Here is a 19,118-nt window from a genome sequence, read left to right as displayed (position 1 = left end):
TATTGATTACTTCAACTAATGTGAATTACACTATTCTTGCCTTGAATCAGCTGTTAATAATGGACAAATTATACACAAACAAAACAAGTCTTTGATAAGACATGAAAAAGTCTTTTACTGAAAGCAGATAAAATATGAGCATAACAAAGCTAAAATTAGTATAAAATGAACTTAACTAATTTATTATAGCTAAATGCTTGCTAGGTGATTACAAATGAAGAGAGCAGATGTGATCTAAATATTACACAAGGTGTAGTTCAGCTCCAAAGCATTACATAAGGCAGAAGACTCTATTATTATTATGTATAATTCACAAGGAAGAAAGAACAGTTAGGGATACCTATGCAACAGATAACATAATATCAACATTCATAAAGCAAAAGTTACAGAAGAGGAGGAAAAATAGAAATCCACTACTGGTTGGGACAATAATTGACCTTTCAGTTCATGATCAAATAGACAAAACAATACGCAAGGATATAGTGGTTTTAAATAGCAAAAAGGTAGATTTGTTTAACTTACACGAAATGGCAGCGTAAAAATATAAAATACACCTACTTTTGAAGAACCTATAGAATATTGAAAAAAACTGATCTTATGTTAGGCCACAAAGAAAATCTCAAATTCCAAAAGTTAGAAGCAACGTGAGAACCCAGAAGTGGACCCTCAACTCTATAGTCAGCTAGCTAATCTTTAACAAAGCAGGAAAGAATATCCAAAGGAAAAAAGACAGTATCTTCACAAATGGTGTTGGGAAAACATGCAGAAGAATGAAACTGGACCACTTTCTTACACCATACACAAAAATAAATTCAAAATAGATGAAAGCCCTAAATGTGAAACAGGAATCCATCAAAATCCTGGAGGAGAACACCAGCAGCAACCTCTTTGACCTCAGCAACTTTCTACTAGACAGTCTCCAGAGGTAAGGGAAACAAAAGCAAAAATGAACTACTGGGATTTCATCAAGATAAAGAGCTTCTGCACAGCAAAGGAAACAATCAACAAAACTAAAAGGCAACCTATGGAATGGGAGAAGATATTTGCAAATGACATAGCAGATCAAGGGCTACTATCCAAAATCTATAAAGAACTTACCAAATTCAACACCCAAACCAAAAAATCCAGTCAAGAAAAGGGCAGAAGACATGCACAGACATTTCTCCAAAGAAGACCTACAAAAGTCTAACAGACACATGAAAAAATGCTCAACACCACTCACCACCAGGGAAATACAAATCAAAACCACAATGAGATATACCACCTCGCACTGGTCAGAATGACTAAAACATAATACTCTGGAAACAATGGATGTTGGCGAGGATGTGGAGAAAGGGGAACCCTCTTACACTGTTGGTAGGAATGCAAACTGGTGCAGCCACTCTGGAAAACAGGATGGAGGTTCCTCAAAAAATGAAAAATAGAGCTACCCTATGACCCAGCATTGCGCTACTAGGTATTTATCCAAAGGACAGAAAAATAGTGATTTGAAGGGGCACCTGCACCCCAAAGTTTATAGCAGCAATGTCCACAATAGCCAAAATGTGGAAAAGAGTCCAGATGTCTATCAACAGATGAATGAATAAAGAAGATGTGGTATATATATGGGAATATTAGCTATCAAAAAGAATGAAATCTTCCCATCTGCAACAACGTGGATGGAACTAAAGCATGCTAAGCGAAATAAGTCAGAGAAAGACAAATACCATATGATTTCACTCATGTGGAATTTAAGAAACAAAACAGCATAGAGGAAGAGAAGGAAAAATAAGATAAAAACAGGCAAACCGTAGGAGACTCTTAACTGTAGGAAACAAACTGAGGGTTGCTGGAGGGGAGGTGGGTGGGGGATGGGGAAACTGAGTGATGGGCATTAAGGCAGGCACTTGATGTAATGAGCACTGGGTGTTATATGCAACTGAGGAATCACTAAACTCTACCCTGAAACTAATAATACAGTATATGTTAACTAACTTGAATTTAAATTAAAGTTAGAAGCAATGTAGACAGTATTTTCTGATTATGATACAGTAAATCTCTAAAAAACAAAATCAGTATACTAGGAATTTCTTTCATTGTGGAAAAAAGTCCTCTAACTTTTGGCTCAAAGAGGAAATATAAAATGAAACTGCAGAATATTTAGAAAACAAGGATATTGAAAGCATTACATATCAGAACTCGTAGGATATACAGCTGAAGCAAAGCTGAATGGAAAAGCCAGTACTTCAGATGCTTCTATCAAGAGATAATGGAAATAAATTAAGCAGAATGAAGAAATCACCAAAACTAGAAATGTAAATTAAAGAGCTAAATAACAAAAAGAAGTAATAAAAATCTGATTCTGTGGGAAAATGTCACTAGCTAATCTCATATTTAATAAAAAGGGAGTAATTAACAGAAATAGAAGATTAAAAGAATCATAACTTATTTGCTCAACCATATAAATACTTTTTTAAATCCTTGTGAAATGCATATATTTCTAGGAAAAATTATTTCTATAACTGGTGCAGAAGAGGGAAAAACCTAAACAGATTATTTTCACAAGAAAGTTATCAGGAAGGTGCACTAACTATTCTCAAAGCACCGTTCTGAGGTGGTTCAGAGGAATTTTTAAACCTTTAAATAGCAGAACTTTCCAATGCTGTCTAAGAAAATGGAAAACATTAAAATCCTTTTATGGAGCAGGTATATCACTGCTACTTAAATCTGATAGAAGATTGCTGCCCTCCCTCCACAAAAGTTACAGATGAAACTTTCTTTTATATCCAGGCAAAATAGCTAATAAGCAGAATGTAACAGTACATTAAAAAATACATATTTTATACAACAATATCAATTGGTATTTTTTGTAGGACTGAGGATAGTAAATAACATAATAGAAATAATACCAGATTAGAAATTCTTTTAAAATAGTCATTAAATGATCTAGGGATACCACATATTCATCTCTCTAAATCCTAAGAAGGCATATAATATATCTCTTCAGCTATTCTAGATAAAGATAATAAAAAAGCAATAGTTTGATATTTTTGTTAAGGATAAAATGTGTGTTTATTAGTCAAAAGTATCATCGTGCTTGATGATAACATCCAGAACAAGACACAGTTGTTTACTGTTGTTAACATTTTACTTAAAGCATTTGGACAAGAGAAAGAAATGAGTGATTATCAAATACTGGAGAAGGTAAAATTACTATTCTTTGCATATGGTATCATATTATACCTGAGAAAAGCCCAGGAGAATCATTGGGAAAACTACAACAAAAGGTATCATGGTGAAAATATTAATAAAGAGATCAATAGATTTCATGCACAGGAGCATATGTTAACTATTTCTGTATATAAAACGACCTCAAAACTTAGTGACTTAAAATAACCATTTATTACTGCCCACAAGTTTTTAGGGTCAACTGCGCTGAATTTTGTTGGGCTCCCTCATTCATCTGGGGTTAACTCTAGGTTAACTGAAATTCAACCTGTCTGGTCTTAGAGGGATGACAAGGCTCTGGTCCATGTGTTGTCTCGCCCTCTTGTAGACTAGTCCCAGCTGGCTCATTTGGCAGAGGAATGATTCCCTAGAGAATGCACACAAACCTATGAGGCCCAGGCTCAGAACTGACACATCCTCTATTCATTCACCAAAATAAGTCACAAAACTAGCCCAAATTCAGGGGGAGGGGAAATCAACCACAGTTACTGAGAGGAGAATGTTAAAAGTCACATTATAAAGAGTATGGAGACAGGGAGAAATGAAGGATTTGGGCAATTTTTGTAAATACAAGAACAACTAATAAGATACAATGAAGAGAGTTATAGCAAAAAATTTCATGGTCTGTGGACCCACTTTTATTAGAAACAGAAAAATATATGCATGCACATACATATACATAGATTATAGGAAGGTCATGAGGAGGGGTGTATATATGTTTTTTTTAGTGAGTTAAAATTTACATGCAGTGAAATGTACTATATAGTTTCATGCCTTTTGATATATGTATACACATGTATAGCCATCACTCCATTAAAATGCAGGACATTCTCATCCTTCCAGAACATATTTCTGTGCCTTTTTCCAGTCAATTCTGGTACAACCACTGTTTTAATTTGTATCAACATAGATTAATTTTGCTTCAAACAATAAAATGTTCCAGTATCCATCTTCTTTAATTTTTAATGCAACACTATAATATTTTAGGCTGTAAGTTAATAAAAGAAATTAGCTTCAGAAAGTAAATATTCAGAACAATTTTTGTGTAAAAATCTTTCACTATCTTCATTGTATATGATTGAGAAAAGTATTTGTAGATTCTATATTGACTTTAATCTCTGCAACTGTCAGCATAAATCCTTGAATAATGATTAGTGGATGTTTCATTCCTTTCTACTTTAGTTCCCCATTTAAAAGTGGTGTGTCAATGGCAAGTCGACTTTGTAAAGCTGCAATGTTAAGTCGATTTAACCTGCTTGCCAAAGAAGCTAAGAAAGAAGATTTACTTGAAGCTAGTACATACCATGCAGCAAAGGTAAGTCCTTAAAGGAAAGAAATTGATCATAGAAATAAAATTTAAGACAACAAAAATGTAATTTTATGATAATGAGACATAGAAGTTGCTTGAAATAGTTACTGAATATAAGGTATTGCCATGTACTGGTAGGATTAATTTTTAAATGATAATGCCAGAAATTGAATATGTAAATGAGTGCTGCCACTTAAAGTAGCCACCTTAGTATGGTGGTACTTATTTTGACGATATTTGATCAAAACCTGCTTTCATACCCAGAAAAACAAAATGGTAATAAAATTTATTCTGTATATATTAACTGTGCTAACTTTAGAAGTATTCTAAAATAATACATTAAGATATCCATATAAATTTTCCTGTTTTAAAGTTGTGAAACTGCTTTAATTTCAGCATGTCACTTGGGCCTGATTAAGTAGGTGATGTGTGTGTGTGTGTGTGTGTGTGTATATATATATATATATATATATATATATATAGACTTTTTCTCTCTTTAAAATATTTATTTTTTTAGTATTACAAACATAATGCATATATAGAGAATTTGGCGATTTTTTTTAATACAGAGGGAAAATAGTACTTGTAATCCTTCCTACTATTCAAATTATGATACTCTTAAACCTGTAAGCATGTTATTTCATTTTCTCATGTGTGTCTTGCATATATATGTATATTTGTGTATGCATATATCTTAAAATATACTGAATGTGTTTTTTAATCTGCTTTTTTTCATTTGGTATAGTCTGACATAAACCATGTTATCATAATATGACATACCTAAGACATCAAGTTATTAAATACAAATTGTTTCTGATAACCTAAATTCGGTTTCAGTCGTAATCTAGTATTGTATGAAAGTCTCTTAATTTCAACAGTATCTTAATACTCAGACATGTATAAAACCCAACCTGTGAAACAATTATATTAACTACAAGATTTATGGGTATGCACACACATTTTTAAGTATAAAAGCTTATCTAGGCAATTTCTGGTTTTGGTGGCATGAAGTTGCAGATCATATTTATAAAAGCAAGTATAAAAACTGGACAAAATTGTCAAAAAACCACCTTTCACAACTCTAGAAATTGAAGACAGAAGTATGTATTATTGAAAAACTTCTTGAGCTTTGGATAAGAACAACAGGAGTTTGTGGTGCCTTCACCCAAGACTGTTCCTATTGTTTCTCCCTCCTTTCTGCTAGTTTCAGTGGCAGGAACTATAGTTTTTACTATAGTGAGGATGCCACTGGAAGTAGATTTGCTGCTTGAGGGTGGACTTGATTTGGGGCAGAGGGTAAAAATTTGAAGCTTTGTCAGCTAAAAGTGCCAAACCTAGTATGAAACAAATGGGGAAAATCAATAATTTTGCTGACCCAAGATTGCAGTCCTGGTTGGGACAAGTGATGGATCAACTAGTAACTTACTTAGGTAGATTTTAAAAATGAAAGAGCCATGGAAGGGCTAAGATAAATTCTCCATATATCCTTGGCTGAATGAGAACCTACACTTGTGCAGGGAAGACCCTAGAGAACCCGGTAAAGAGTGAAACTGTAAAAGAGAACTGGCTGCAACATTAAATCCAATAGTCCCTCCTTATCCATGGGGGATACTACCAAGAACCCCAGCGGATGCCTGAAACCACAGGTAATACTGAATCCTATATATACTGTTGTTTTCTTATATATACATATCTATGATAAAGTTTTATTTATAAATTAGGCACAAGAGATTAACAACAATAATTTAAATAGAACAGTTACAACAGTGTATTGTACTAAAAGTTATATGGTCTCTTTCTCAGAATATCTTGTACTATACTCACCTTTCTTTTTCTTGTGATGATATTAAATGATAAAATGATTATTTGATGAGTTGAAGTTAGTGAATGATGTAGGCATTGTGACGTAGCGAGGTTACTGTTGACCTCCTGATATATCAGAAGGAGGATCATCTGCTTCCAGACTGCGGTTGACTATGGGTAATTGGAACCAGGGAAAGCAAAACCATGGATAGGGTGAAGGGACTATGTACACAACGCCCCCCACACACACACAAATTGATGAGAAGGTAGATGCCTTATAGGTTTAAGGTGTTTGAACAGTGTCTGCTGAAATCATTTATCATTAAGCTAAGCAGATGTAGGGTAACCATTAGGAGACCAGGCTAAAAAATAAAAATAAAAAACCTGGGAAGGGACAACAGCAGCTGCATACCACAGAGAAAACAGATCTCACAATTTAAGTAAGCTAAATTTAAAAAATAAAAAAACTTCAGAAAAAATAAAACCATGTCCAGAGTTTCTATAATATATTGTCTGAAAAGTTTAAGTTTTAACCAAAAAAGATGGGAGTTGTAAAAAACAGGAAGGTGAAACATATACTTGGGAAAAGGAATAGTCAATAGAAACTGGTTCTAAGTGGGTCCAAATGTTAAATATAGCTGACCTCAAAGCAGCTATTATAAATATGTTCAGAGAATTAAAAGAAAATATAACAGTGTATCAACACAGACCTGTACCTCTGAAACAAATAATACATTATATGTTAAAAAAAAAAAGGGGGAAGATAGTAGGAAGGGAAAAATGAAGGGAGGGGAATTGGAGGGAGAGATGAACCATGAGAGACTATGGACTATGAGAAACAAACTGAGGGTTCTCCTAGAGGGGAAGGGGGTGGGGGGATGGGTTAGCCTGGTGATGGGTATTAAAGAGGGCACGTACTGAATGGAGCACTGGGTGTTATACGCAAACAATCATAGAACACTACATCAAAAACTAATGATGTAATGTATGGTGATTAACATAACAATAAATATCGGGGTATGGAGAAAAAGGAACCCTCATGCACAGTTGGTGGGAATATACATGGGTGCAGCCACTGCAGAAAACAGTATGGAAGTTCCTCAAAAAATTAAAAATAGAATTGCCAGATGACCTAGTAATACCACTACTGGACAATTGCCTGAAGAAAACAAAAATACTAATTCAAAAAGATTTATGCACCTGTTTATTGCAGCATTATTTACAGTAGTGAAGATATGGAAGCAATTCAAGTGTCCATTGATCGCTGAACAGATAAAGAAGATAGAAATATGGAATATTAGTCATAAAAGAGAATGAGATCTTGCCATCTGCAACAACTTGGATAGGCCTACAGGGTATAATGCTAAATGAAATAAATCAGACAGAGGAAGACAAATGCCATATGATTTCACTCCTTTGTGGAATTCAAGAAACAAAGCAAATGAACAAAGAGAAAAAACTGACAAACAAAAAAACAGACTTACATACACAGACAAATTGGTGGTTGCCAGAGGGGAAGTAGGTGGGGGAGGGAGGTTGAAATAGATAAAGGATATTAAGAGCACACTTACTGTGAGGAGCACTGAATAATGTATAGAGATGTTGAATCATTATATTGTACACCTGAAACTAATAGAACACTATGTTAATTATACTACAATAATAAACAAAATGAAAAAAAATAGCCATCTCAGTAGAGAAACTACAAAAGAAAACATGAAAATTCTAGAATTGAAACAGTATTAAGTGAAAAAATCTTTAGATGGGTGCAACAGCACATTTGAGGTGGCAGATAAAAATCAATGAACTTTGAAGATCAATAGAAATTATTTTTTAAAGACAGAATGAAAACAGATTGAAGAAAAATAAGCAGAGCCTCAAAGATTTGTGGAACAATATTAAGCACACCAACAGATGTGTATTAGGAATCTCAGATGGAAAGGAGAGAGAAAAGCAGGAAAAAAAATATGAAGAAGTAATACTGAAAAAATCCCCCAACTGGATGAAAAACTAACAGATTCAAGAAACTCCGCAAATCCCCAGGAAAAGAAAAAATTTTGAAAAGATCCATATCTGCTAGATCCATCCATTAGTCAGAGAAAGACAAATACCATATGGTTTCACTCATGTGTGGAATTTAAGAAACTTAAAGATAGAATACAAACTGGTGGTTGCCAGAGGAGAGGTGGGTGGGGGAATGGATGAAATAGGTGAAGGGCATTAAGAGCACATTTACCGTGATGAGCACTGAGTAAGGTATTGATTATTGAATCATTATATTGCATACCTGAAACTAATATAACACTGTATAAAAAGATCCATACCTATATATGTCCTATTGAAACTGCTTAAGACCAAGACAAAGAGAAAATCTTGAAAACAGTGAAAGAAAGAAATGTTATTAGTCATAGAACAGTACATCTAAAGGTTGATTTCTCTTTAGCAACAATGGAGGCCAACCTAAAATAGCCAGAACAGTCTTGAATAAGAAGAGTATAGTTGGACAATCCACACTTCTGATTTCAAAGCTTACCACAGAGCCAGAGTAATCAAGACATGGTAATACTGGCATAAGGATAAACATTTAGCTCAATAGGATATAATTGACAGTTAAGAAATAAACCCTAACATTTATGGACATTTGATTTTTAACAAGAGTACCAAGATAAGTGGGAAAAAAAAGTTTTTTCAACAAGTAATCTTGGGACAACTTGATATCCACATGGAAAAGAATGAACGAGGACATCTACCTCCTGCCTTGTACAAAAGTTAACTCAAAATGGATGATAGACCTATATAAGAATGAAAACTATAAAACTCTCAGGAGAAAACATAGAAGAAAATGTGTGTATTCTTAAGTTAGAGAAAGGTTTCTTAGATCTAATACCAAAAATTACAATCCATAAGAGAAAAAATTAGGATTTTAGACTATTAAAATAACAACTTTTGCATTTCAAAAATTAAGAAAATGAAAAGGCAAGTTACATACAAGGAGGAAATATTTGCAAATCACACATCTGATAAGGGACTTGTATCCAGAATATATAAAAACTCTTGCAACTCAGTAATAGAAAGATACATGACCCAGTTTTTAAAATGACCAAAGAATTTGAATAGATATTTCTATAGAGAAAATAAACAAATGGCCAAGAAGAATATGAAGAGATGTTCGACATCGTTAATCATTAGGGAAATACAAATTAAAAAACCATAGTGATTTACTACTTCACACATACTAGGATATATCAATAGTAAAAAAGAAAGATATTAAGTGTTGTCAAGGATGTAAAGAAATCCGAACCATCACACGTTGCTGGTAGGAATGTAAAATGATGCAGCTTCCTTGGGAAACAATTTAACAGTTCCTCAACAAGTTAAATATAGAGAGGTACCTGGCTGGCTCAGTTGGAAGAACATGTGATTTTAGATCTTGGGGTTGTGAGTTTGAGCCCCACATTGGGGGTGTAGAGATTACTAAAAAATAAACTTTAAAAAAAAGTTAAATATAGAGTTAGCATGTAACCCAGGAATTCCACTCCTAGATATATGCATTAAGAAAATTGGAAACATATTCACACCAAAATTGTACACAAATGTTTGTAGCAGCCATATTCATAATACACAAAAGGTGGAAACAACCCAAATGTTCACCAGCTGATGAATGGATAAACAAAATGTGGCATATCTCTTTAATCATCCATAAAAGAGAACAAAGTAATGATACATTCTACAACATGGATCAACCTTGAAAACATTATGTTAAGTGAAAGAAGCCAGACACAAAAGGCAACAGGTAATATGATTTCATTTATATGAAATGTCCAGAGTAGGCAAATTCATAGAGACAGTAGATTAGTGGTTTCCAGGGACTGGGGGAAGGAGAGAATGAGGATTGACTGCTATGGATATAGGAATCATTTTTGGAGTGATGAAAAATTTCTGGAATTACTGGTAATGGTTATGCAACTTTGTGAAAATATTAGAACCATTTATTGTACACTTTAAAAGGAGGAATTTTATAATATAAAAATTACATCTTAACCTGTTAGAAAAGAATGCAGTGAAATGTTGTGCTTATGGTTGGGAAGAACAAATATTGTTAAAGTGTCTATATTATCCAAAGCGATCCACACATTTAATGCAATCCCTATCAAAATACCACCAGTTCACAGAGTTGGAACAATCCTAAGGTTTGTGTGGAACGACAGAAGACCCCAGATAGCCAAAGCAATCTTGAAAAAGATGTAGCTGGAGGCATCACAATTCCAGACTTCCAGCTCTATTACAAAGCTGTAGTCATCAAGACAGTATGACACTGGCACAAAAACAGATACATAGATCAATGGAACAGAATAGAAAACCCAGAAATAAATGGTCAACTAATCTTCAGAGAAACAGGAAAGAGTATCCAAAGGAAAAAAATCCTTTGAACAAATGGTGTTGGGAATACTGGAGCACTTTTTACACCATACACAAAAGTAAATTCAAAATGGATGAAAGACTTAAATTTGAGACAGGAAACCATCAAAATCCTAGAGGAGAACACAGGCAGCAAACTCTTTGACGTTGGCCATAGCAACTTCCTGCTAGATATATGTCCAGAGGCAAGGGAAACAAAAGCAAAAATGAACTATTGGGACTTCATCAAGATAAAAAGCTGCACAGTGAAGGAAACAATTCAAAGGCAGCTTAGAGAATGGGAGAAGATATTTGCAAATGACATATCAGATAAAGGGTTAGTATCCAAAATACATGAAGAACTTATCAAACTCAGCACCCCCCCAAAAAAAAATCCAGTCAAGAAGACAGGAATAGACACTTTTCCAAAGAAGACAGATACGTGAAAAGATGTTCAACATCTCTCATCATCAGGGAAATCAAAACCACAATGTGACACCACCTCAGACCTGTCAGAATGGCTAAAATTAACAAGTCAGGAAACAACAGACGTTGGTGAGAATCCTCCTACACCTTTGGTGGGAAGGCAAGCTGATGCAACCACTCTGGAAGTGTATGGAGGTTCCTCAGAAAGTTGAAAATAGAGCTACCCTATGACCCAGCAATTGCACTACTGGGTATTTACCCAAAGGATCAAAAATACTGATTCAAAGGGGCGCATGCACCCTGATATTTATAGCAGCATTATCAACAATAGCCAAATTACGGGAAGAGCCCAAATGCCCATTGACTGATAAATGAATAAAGATGATGTGTGTAGATATATCATATTTATGTATATATATAAAATATATAATGGAATATTACTCAGCCATCAAAAAGAATGAAAATCTTGCCATTTACAACAATGTGGATGGAGCTAGATTGTATTATGCTAAGCAAAATAAGAGAAAAATATGATTTCACTCGTGTGGAACTTAAGAAACAGAACAGATGAACACAAGGGAAGGGAAAAAAGAGGGAAGCAAACCATAAAAGACTCTAAACTTCAGAGAACAAACTGAGGATTGCCGGATGAGAGGTGGGTGCGGAGGATGGGATAAATGGGTGGTGGGTATTAAGGAGGACGCTTGTGTTGGGCACTGGGTGTTATAAGTAAGTGATGAATCACTAAATTCTCCTGAAACCAATATTACGTGATATATTAACTAAAATTTAAAGATTTTATTTATTTGAGAGAGAGAGAGAATGAGAGATAGAAAGCACGAGAGGGAAGAGGGTCAGAGGGAGAAGCAGACTCCCTGCTGAGCAGGAAGCCTGATGTGGGACTCGATCCCGGGACTCCAGGATCATGACCTGAGCCGAAGGCAGTTGCTTAACCAACTGAGCCACCCAGGCGCCCCTTAACTAAATAAAAATAAAATCTTAAATAAAAATTTGAGAAAAGAAAATAAAGTGCTGAAAGAAAAACCTGGCAACCAGGAATTTTATAGCAAGATAATTCTTAAAAGCAAAAGAAAAAAATCCCCAGGCAGAAAAAAAGTGAAGAAAATTTTTTGTTAGCAGAACTTCTCTAAAAGTAATTCCAAAGGAACCTTGAAGCCTGGAAGAAATTACACCAGCTGACATATAAATCTACAGGAAGGAATAAAGAATACTGAAAATGGTAATCATGGGGGTAAATATATAACAGTGTGTGTATGTGTGTGTATTTCCTCTTATTTAAAAAAATGGAAATTCTTTAAAACAATCTTAACAGTGTATTACTGATTTTGTAACAAAGGTAGATGCAATAGTGTAACAAGGAGAGAGAAAGAAAGCAGTCAGTATTGGAACAAAGGTACTGCATTTTACCAGATTAAGTCAGTATGAATCTGAAGTAGAATGTAAGATATAGAGGCATGTTGTAGTTCCTAAAGTAATCATGAAGAAAATAACTGGAAAACTACATGCAAAATATCAACACACGAATTAAAATGGTGTATTAAAATTCATTTTTTAAAAGGCTAGAAGGCAATAAAGAGGAAGCAGAGATATAAAAGACATGGGACTTGGAAAACAGTGAAATGGCAAACATGAATCCACTGTATCAGTAATCACATTAGATTCTATTAGACTAAATGCTCCAGAGAAAAGGCAGAGCTCATCAGATACGGTAAAAAAAACAAAACAAAACAAAAAAAAAAAAACAAGATCCAGCTGTATGTCGTCTGCTGAAAACATGAAATTAAAAAACACAAGTTGAAAGTGAAATGATGAAAAAAACATATGCAAACAGTAGCAATAAAGAGAGCCGAAGTGTTTATATTAACATCAAATATACGTTAAAATGAGAAATATTACAAGACAAAGAGCAACGTTTTATAGTGATAGAAAGGCTAATACATCGAAACATATAACAAATAGTTATATAATAGTCTCATGTATTAGTAACAGGAACCCCAAAATACACAAGCCAAAACTGACAGAATTGAAAGGTGAAATAGATAATTCTACAACTACAGTAGGAGGTTTTAATAGTCTTGTTTCAGCAGTTGATAATACAGCTAGACAGAAAATAAGTGAGAATATAGGAAGGCTTAAATATCAGTGCCAACCCACCTGGCCTATATAAAACACTACATAATAGAATATACATTATTCTCAAGTACATATGAAGCATTCTCCATTACTGGCAATAAAACAAGTCTTAATAAGTTTAAAAGGATTAAAATCAGACAAAGCATGTTCTTAACCACTATGGAATTAAATTATAAATCAACAGAGGAATGAAATCTGGGAAGTTAGCCATTTGAGAATTAACTTCTGAATAACCTGTGAGTCAAGAAATTATAAGCAAATTAAAAAGTATCTTCAACAGAATGAAAATACAACATATTGAAATTGGTGGAATATAACTGAAGGAGTGGTTAGAAATTTACAGCTTTAATCACTTACATTAGGAAGAGAAATGTAGAATCAGTTATTTGAGCTTCCACCTTGAGATGTTAGAAGAAGAGCAAATTAAAACAAGAGAGAGAGAATAATATAAAGTAGTATAGAAATCAGTGAACTAGAAAAGAGAAAAATCAGTGAAATCAAAAGTTGACTCGTTGAAAAAAAATCAACATTGATAATCCTTTAACATAAAATAGTAAGAGATAACATACAAGTGATCACAATTTGGAATGAAAGAAGGGTCATCACTACAGAACCCAAAGAGCTAAAATAATTGGAATATTATAAACAACTTTTTTTTAAAAGATTTTGTTTATTTGACATAGAAACAGGGAACACAAGCAGGGGGAGTGGGAGAGGGAGAAGCAGCCTTCCTGCAAAGAAGGGAGCCCGATGCGGGGCTCCATCCCAGGACCCCGGGATCACCACCTGAGCCGAAGGCAGATGCTAACTGACTGAGCCATCCAGGCGCCCAGTATAAACAACTTTTTGTCAAAAAATTAGACAAGTTAAATGAACACATTCCTAGAAAGATCTAAATTATAAAACATGACATCCAGAAAGCGTCAGCTCTCCACCTGGTTCTCCGTCTGAGAGGTGGCTGTTAATTCTTCAGTCTTGAATTCATAGTGCCCAGTGATGGCATTGCTCTGCACTATAGCCATTTGCCCCAATTTAAATTTAGAAATTACCAGTTTCAGTAATAGCTGAATCACTGGTTTTCTCAGTAGCTGTTCAAAATGTTAATAAAAGTTTTGTTGCATGGTAGCATAAAAAAAAATAAAGAGAATATCCAAATTGAACTAAAGTAGTTGAATTATTAATTAAAATTCTTTTCCTAAAGGAGAAACAAACCAAGAAACAGACTCTTAATTATAGAGAACAAACTGGTGGTTATCAGAGGGGATGGAGGGTATGCGTTAAATAGATGATGAGGAATAAGGATTGCCCTTGTTTTGATGAGCACCAAGTGATGTATGGAATTGTTGAATTGCTATATTGTATACCTGAAACTAATATAACACTGTATGTTAACTGGAATTAAGATAAAAACAAAAAAAAATTTCCTAAAGTAAAAGCAGAGTGCAGATAGAGCTTTACTGGTGAGTTCTAGCAAACATATATGCAAAAAGATAAAAATCCTACAAAAAAACTCTTCCATAAAATGGAAGTTTTTAAAAAGTTTACTGCCAAATTTTATGAGGTCACTATAAGCCTGATACCAAAACAGGATTAAAACGTCACAAAAAATGAAGACTACGGACCATTATCTCTCAGGAATATAAATGCAAAATTCTTAAGATATTGGCAAAGTAAATCCAGGAACCCATGAAAAGGATTATACACCATGACAAAGGAGGTTTGTTCCAGGAATGCAGGGTTGATTTAACATCAGAAAAATTATTGAATGTACTAGCATTATATGACTAGATTCAAGCTCGAAACCCACATAATTACCTCAAAAGATGTACAAAATGTATTTTACAAAATCCACCAGCTATTCATGATTAAAAATACTGAATAAGAGAAGTAAATTTCCTCAAATGAAAAACGTACCGTTGACATCATGCTTAATGGTGAAAGAATACTCTTCCCCCTGCCCCCAACAAGATTAGGGAAGAAAACAAGAATGTCTGCTCTCATCACTTCTATTCATCATTGTTCTGTAGGTCCTAGCAAGTTCAAGTCAAGAAAAAGAAAAGGCATTGACACTGGAAAGAACAGAAAAACTGTTCTTGTTTCTAAATAATGTAATCTTGTATGTAGAATATCCTGTGGACTCTACCAAAAGCAACTATATCATATGTGAATTTAGTACACATTATAAGAACAATGTAGAAAAATAAATTGTGTATGTATATGTATATGTATATATATATGGAATGAACACTCCAGAATTAAAATTGGGAAAACTGTTTTCTCCAGAATAGCATAAAAAATGCTTAGTGATGAATCTAACAAAGTAAGTACAAGATCTATACCCTGAAAATGATGAAACGTTGCTGAGAGTAATTGAAGACCTAAATAAATGGAGAGTTGTACCATTTCATGGGTTGGAAAATTAAATATTGTTAGGATGTCCCCTCTTTCCAAATTAATCTATGGATTCAAAGCAAACTCATTAGAATCCCAGCAAGCTTTTGTGTAGAAATTGGAAGAGCTGATTCTGATCAAAATTGACAAGTAAATCCAAAGGACATAAAGAACCAAAACAATTTTCAAAAAGGTAGATTTACCCTACATAGTTTCAAAATTTATCATAAAGCCGCAGTAGTCAAGACAATGTATTGATGTAATGATAGACCTATAAATCAATGGAACAGAATAGAAGTCAGAAGTAAACCCACACACTTATGGTCAATTTATTTTGTATAAAGGTGCCAAGTTAACTTAATGGGAGAAAGAATAGTCTTTTCAATAAATGGTGCTGGAACTGTTGGATATCTGTGGACAAAAAAAAAAAATTAGACTCATATGAGTCATACAAAGAAAAACTTAAAATAGATCATATATCTAAGAGAGCTAAAACTATAAAACTTCGAAGAAAATGTCAAAGTATTTGTATTCTTATGTTAGGAAACAGTTTCTTAGATGTGATGCCAGAAGCACAATCTGTAAGAGAAAAAAATTGATCATTTGGACTCAAATGGATTTAAAACTTGCTTTTCAAAAGTTACCATTAAGAAAATGAAAATCCAAGTCATAGACTGGAAGAAAAAACTGACTAATCCTACATCTGATAAAGGTCTTGGAGCTGTAATAATATATAATGAACTCTTACAACTCAGTATTGAGAGGGCAAACAACCCAGTTTTTAAAAGTAGCAGAGAATATATGCAAATGGCTAATACACATATAAAAGATGCTCAGCCTCATCAGGCATTAGGTGTTGACCATACAACTGCACAAACACTAAAATCCAAAACACTATATACTAGATGTTGTTGCAGAGAAACTGGAGATTTGTACTGCCGATGAGAATGTAAAATAGTACGGTCTCTTTGGAAAACAGTTTGGCAGTCTCTTGCAAAGGTAATCATATAGTTATCATGTGACCCAGCACTTTCACTGGTATCTGTCCAGGAGGAACAAAAACTTATATCTACACAAGGCTTGTACATAAATGTTTACAGCAGCATTATTCATAATAGCCCAAAACTGGAAACATTCAGTTGTTCATCGGTTGGTGAATCCTTAAACAATGTCATAAATCCATATGATGGAATACTAATCAGCAATAAAATAGATCAGACTACAAATACATGAAACAACATGAATGAATCTGAAAGCGTTATGCTAAACAAAAAAAGCCTGACACAAAAGAGTTCATATGGTGTTCCTCGAGTTTTATGAAATTTCTAGGAAAAGTAAAACTCTAAAACATAGATAGATTCGTGGTTGGCTGGAGCTGGGAATTACAGATTGGACTGCAGATGGGCACAGTGGAGCTTTTTTGCAGGTGATGGAATTGTTTTACAACTTTACTGTGGGATGGTTGCATACCTTTATAAATTTACTAAAAATCATTAAACTATACTTGCAGTGAGTGCATTTATGGTATGTAATTACACTTCAGGAAAGCTTTTTAAGAAGTTCATCTATATGTTCATTTGTAAAAAAATGAAATAAACCAAAATGATGGTGGTTATCTATTGTTTGGGGATTATAGGCAGATTTTATTTTCTTTATATTTTCTCTACTTTTCAAGTTTTCTGTAATGAGTATGATTATTTTAATAAAAAATGTAAAAAAAAACCCAAAAATTGTCTCTTTGGGAGTGTTGGCAAGAAAAATGTTTAGTTTCAAAAATGAGAAAAATAGGAATTCAAAATTATTTTCATTAAATTTTAAAATGTCAAACTAAAGAAGCAAGATTAGGGTTACCTTACTTTTCATAAGCCAAATTCTGCCTATATCCTATAATTCAGTTTTTTTTCTTTCTATAGTGTATGTCTGGATCCTATCAAGAAGCTAAAACTTTGCTGAAATCCTACTTGCAGCAACATGGCTATGGCTCCTGGATTGTGAAATCTCCCTGTATAGAGCAATTTAGTATGTGATTCGGGCAATCCATTGTCATATTAAAAATCTTTTATTTTTTGGTGTCTTTGACTAGTAAATATATTTTAAAAATTTTGGTGGTTTGCAGCTTCCACAACCAAAGTCTTGCAACAGCAGTGTCCAGAGATTGCTGATAGTAATAATTTACATTAAAATATTGGGGAATTTTTTGTGGCCTTTTGGAAAAATTATAACCTGGGTCATTATGCAGCCATTTTGCCTTTATTTTTACAGGCATTATAAAGCCACTGCCCTTTTTGTACTTTAAAAGAAAATTTCTTTTAAGTTTTTGCTTTAAAGCTATCTATTTAGCAAATATACTCAACATTGTTTCTGGGTATCTCATTCAGGTTGTTTCTTTTTAAATTAAAAATTAGAATCCAGGAATACAAATAATAGTTTTTGCTCATTTGTTGATTAATTCAACAAACATTTGAGTGCCTAATATTTGCCAGGAACCATGTTTGTGTGATAGTGAAAAACAACAACTAGAACACCATTTCTCATGTCTAAGAAGTTTATGAATGCAAACTGCACATATACATGCAGAAAAATGTTAACCATTATCTTCTGATTAAAGGTCATCATAAATGCTTTAAATAAGATTGACTATTTTCAAGTGTTGTGTAAGATTCATCCAAATGTGATTTAATATTTATAATTTAGATAAGTAGGGATTTCTGATAATCAACAAAAATTATTTAGCTTTACACTTATATTTGTTTATACAGTGATTAGATCAAAAGAGAAAGTTTAGTTATACTTGAATTAGGCTATATATCCTCAGTGAAATTTTGAGTTTGTTCCATACTTCAACCTCTTCAACCTATTCCTTAGTTTCAATCACAGATTAATTAAACATTATTGGTCTCAAACTTTGTTCCTCCTAGCTTGGGTCTTTATAATCTCTGATGAGGTCAATATAAGTTTTTTGTGTTTTGTCTATTCTAAAAGTATCTTTGCAAGATTGAAATTGATACTAGTGGTTGTCATTCTTTGTTCAGAGATAGAAGCTTGATAGAAAGGACTCTAGACTGCCCTACATCAAAAACAGCAATGCTTATTGCCTCTTTTATGTTTTATGGTTGTATAAGATATTTTGCTTGAAGAAAAACAAACTTCAAAATTCAGACTTCTAAATTTCAACTTATAAAATTGTTCAAAAGCCAGGGACGCCTGGGTGGCTCAGTCAGTTAAGCGGCTGCCTTCGGCTCAGGTCATGATCCCAGGGTCCTGGGATAGAGTCCCACATCAGGCTCCCTGCTCGGTGGGAAGGCTGCTTCTCCCTCTCCCAGTCCCGCTGCTTGTGTTCCTGCTCTCGCTGTCTCTGTCTCTGTCAAATAAATAAAATCTTAAAAAATTGTTCAAAAGCCATTAAATTAGTTACATCTAAATTTAAGTC

The 19,118-nt window shown here is 33.8% G+C and overlaps 1 protein-coding gene across 2 annotated transcripts in view; it reads left to right on the top strand.

Annotated features, from left to right (window-relative positions):
• ADAD1 (adenosine deaminase domain containing 1) overlaps positions 1-17,715 on the top strand; it is a 52,317-nt gene extending 34,602 nt beyond the window's left edge. For both annotated transcript variants that reach the window (XM_028102313.2, XM_028102312.2), the window contains exons 10-11: positions 4,390-4,522; positions 17,602-17,715. In XM_028102313.2, coding sequence (XP_027958114.1) covers positions 4,390-4,522; positions 17,602-17,715 — 247 coding nt within the window. The remainder of the gene's footprint in view (positions 1-4,389; positions 4,523-17,601) is intronic.
• Positions 17,716-19,118: the final 1,403 nt, after the last annotated feature.

This window comes from Eumetopias jubatus, unplaced genomic scaffold (assembly GCF_037043125.1).
Source record: "Eumetopias jubatus isolate StellerSeaLion01/CBP00866 unplaced genomic scaffold, mEumJub1_p1.0 scaffold_2, whole genome shotgun sequence".
NCBI classification, from domain to species: domain Eukaryota; kingdom Metazoa; phylum Chordata; class Mammalia; order Carnivora; family Otariidae; genus Eumetopias; species Eumetopias jubatus.
Note: the sequence above shows the minus strand (reverse complement) of the source record. Positions and strands in the feature narration are given on the sequence as shown.